This window comes from Sipha flava, unplaced genomic scaffold (assembly GCF_003268045.1).
Source record: "Sipha flava isolate LNK unplaced genomic scaffold, YSA_version1 252_pilon_pilon, whole genome shotgun sequence".
NCBI classification, from domain to species: domain Eukaryota; kingdom Metazoa; phylum Arthropoda; class Insecta; order Hemiptera; family Aphididae; genus Sipha; species Sipha flava.
In genome coordinates, this window is record NW_020272904.1 from 1,901,726 (window position 1) to 1,903,562 (window position 1,837).

Consider the following 1,837-nt stretch of genomic DNA (forward strand, 5'->3'; position numbering starts at 1 on the left):
GCACAAGATATTCGCCGATATTTTACCAATATCTAATATTTTCAATATCTTTGTTTCTTTGTTGTCGTTGGATAAATATAATAAAACTCGTCGAATCGACATTTGTCGAAATTGCGAGTTTCCGAAATGTCGTGTGTGTTCAATTATCTTACGCCGAACTGACCGCGTCCATTTGACGCGACACCGTAATCAATGATGTTGGTATGTTATATATTGTTATAATCTCCGTAAAAGAAACTTAAATATTTTTAATCTTCTCTACATAATTCTGAGTATTTTTTGCTCGAACGTTCGTCTGATTCAGAAACATCTCGAGCATAAATCTCGACTGGATTTGCACTGGATGTCTTCTACGTTAATTTCATTTTTTTATTGGGCTTTTAAGACATTCATTTTATGTTGGCTTCGTTATATTGTCCCGGAAGGATTGGTTTTAAGAGGATGTCACATCCGCATGTGTTGTCTCCGACATACGAGTACATACAACATAGCAAATTTGCGTTCAGCGATTCAAATATAGTGAAGTTAGCTTTAATATTAGAGTAAGTTTGACCTATAATCAAACATTTTGGGAAGAATATTATCTGTGTTTTGTTGGTCGGTTTTTTCCGATATTTTAATTTTTAAGCATGTTATGGTACTAATTGTGACCGAAGGGGTAGCGGATAATCAAATAACCATTAAAAATTTAAAAATTAAATTAAAAATAATTTACTAGGTATAATACAAAGTACAATGTTCATACATAATATAAAAATATAATAAAAAAATAAAATAAAATAAAAATATAATGCATTTCATAATATGTACGCGATAAACAGAGGTGTTCTCATTATTTTTTTCAAGAGTATACTACAGGGGTGACCAAACCACGGCCATACTATGACCTTTTTTTTTTTACATTTTGGCTCTTCCATATTTCTTAATATATTTTGTGGCTCGCGAGTCTCTTCTTGCTTCTCGCTGGTCACCCCTGGTATACTATACTCGTATCATTAAATATAAATATTTAATACAATAAAAATATTTTTCTTATGCTTTATAGGAGTAAAGCCAATAAATAGCGTGTCAATAATATGGAAAAAATTTTAAACCAGATTTTTTATAAATCCTCTTTATATTACGTATATTATTTCGTCAATCTTTACAAATATTAAAAAGATTAAGAACATACATTGGTAAAAAACATTTTCTGCAACTTATTTTCATCGTTTGATTCTTGTCGTTCCTTATCTCGTAGAGCTGTAACTGCTGAACGGTGATCTTTCAACCAAATCTTCACATAAGGTCGTGGATTGAAATCTGCAACTGAAGGGCCATTAGTAGAGATGAATATCAAATCTGACACATTTTCGATGTTTAAACTAGTCCTCAAATCAGTTATTGTCATGTTCATATCTGAAAATCCTCGTTCGCAATCAGCTGTTGAAGTCGGGAGTATGGTTACGCCTTCGTGAAATTTGATGAAGCATTTCTTAAACGGAAGTCACTTCATCAATGCACCGATCATAAGATTAACGAAAGAGTGTATACGTGCAATTTATTTAACTTTTAATTTCATCCGTTCGACTTGAGTTCTCCATACGAGTGTTGAAGAGTGTTCGGCTCCGTGCACTAAATCCTGCATTTGTCCTTTTTCAACCTCGTATCGATATTTGAAGGTCAACGGAAAACAAGTAAGTGCTACTTTATTTGGTTTGGCAGACTGTTATGTTGCGCTGATCGGCTCTCGAACCTTTACAACCCCGAGAGCCCTCCCTTGAATAAGGAGGAAGGTTACAACGCGTAATACATTATAAAAACCCACCACCTCTAAACATTTCTCCCCACTTTAAAC

The 1,837-nt window shown here is 33.5% G+C and overlaps 1 protein-coding gene across 1 annotated transcript; it reads right to left on the minus strand.

Annotated features, from left to right (window-relative positions):
• Nucleotides 1–248: 248 nt before the first annotated feature.
• Nucleotides 249–1,583, minus strand: LOC112684554. The gene is made up of 3 exons (XM_025556127.1): nt 1,550–1,583; nt 1,175–1,449; nt 249–350 (listed from the first exon to the last, which is right to left on the minus strand). The coding sequence occupies exons 1-3, from the start codon at nt 1,581–1,583 to the stop codon at nt 249–251; spliced, it is 411 nt and encodes a 136-aa protein (XP_025411912.1).
• Nucleotides 1,584–1,837: the final 254 nt, after the last annotated feature.

Bases quoted from the DNA above. Each gene is read 5' to 3' on its own strand.
- LOC112684554 (XM_025556127.1), bottom strand. From the start codon at position 1,583: ATGGAGAACTCAAGTCGAACGGATGAAATTAAAA. The intron at 1,450-1,549 runs GTTAAATAAATT...AATTTCACGAAG, and splicing joins TCGAACGGATGAAATTAAAA to GCGTAACCATACTCCCGACT. The intron at 351-1,174 runs GTATGTTCTTAA...AAATTAACGTAG, and splicing joins AGAAAATGTTTTTTACCAAT to AAGACATCCAGTGCAAATCC.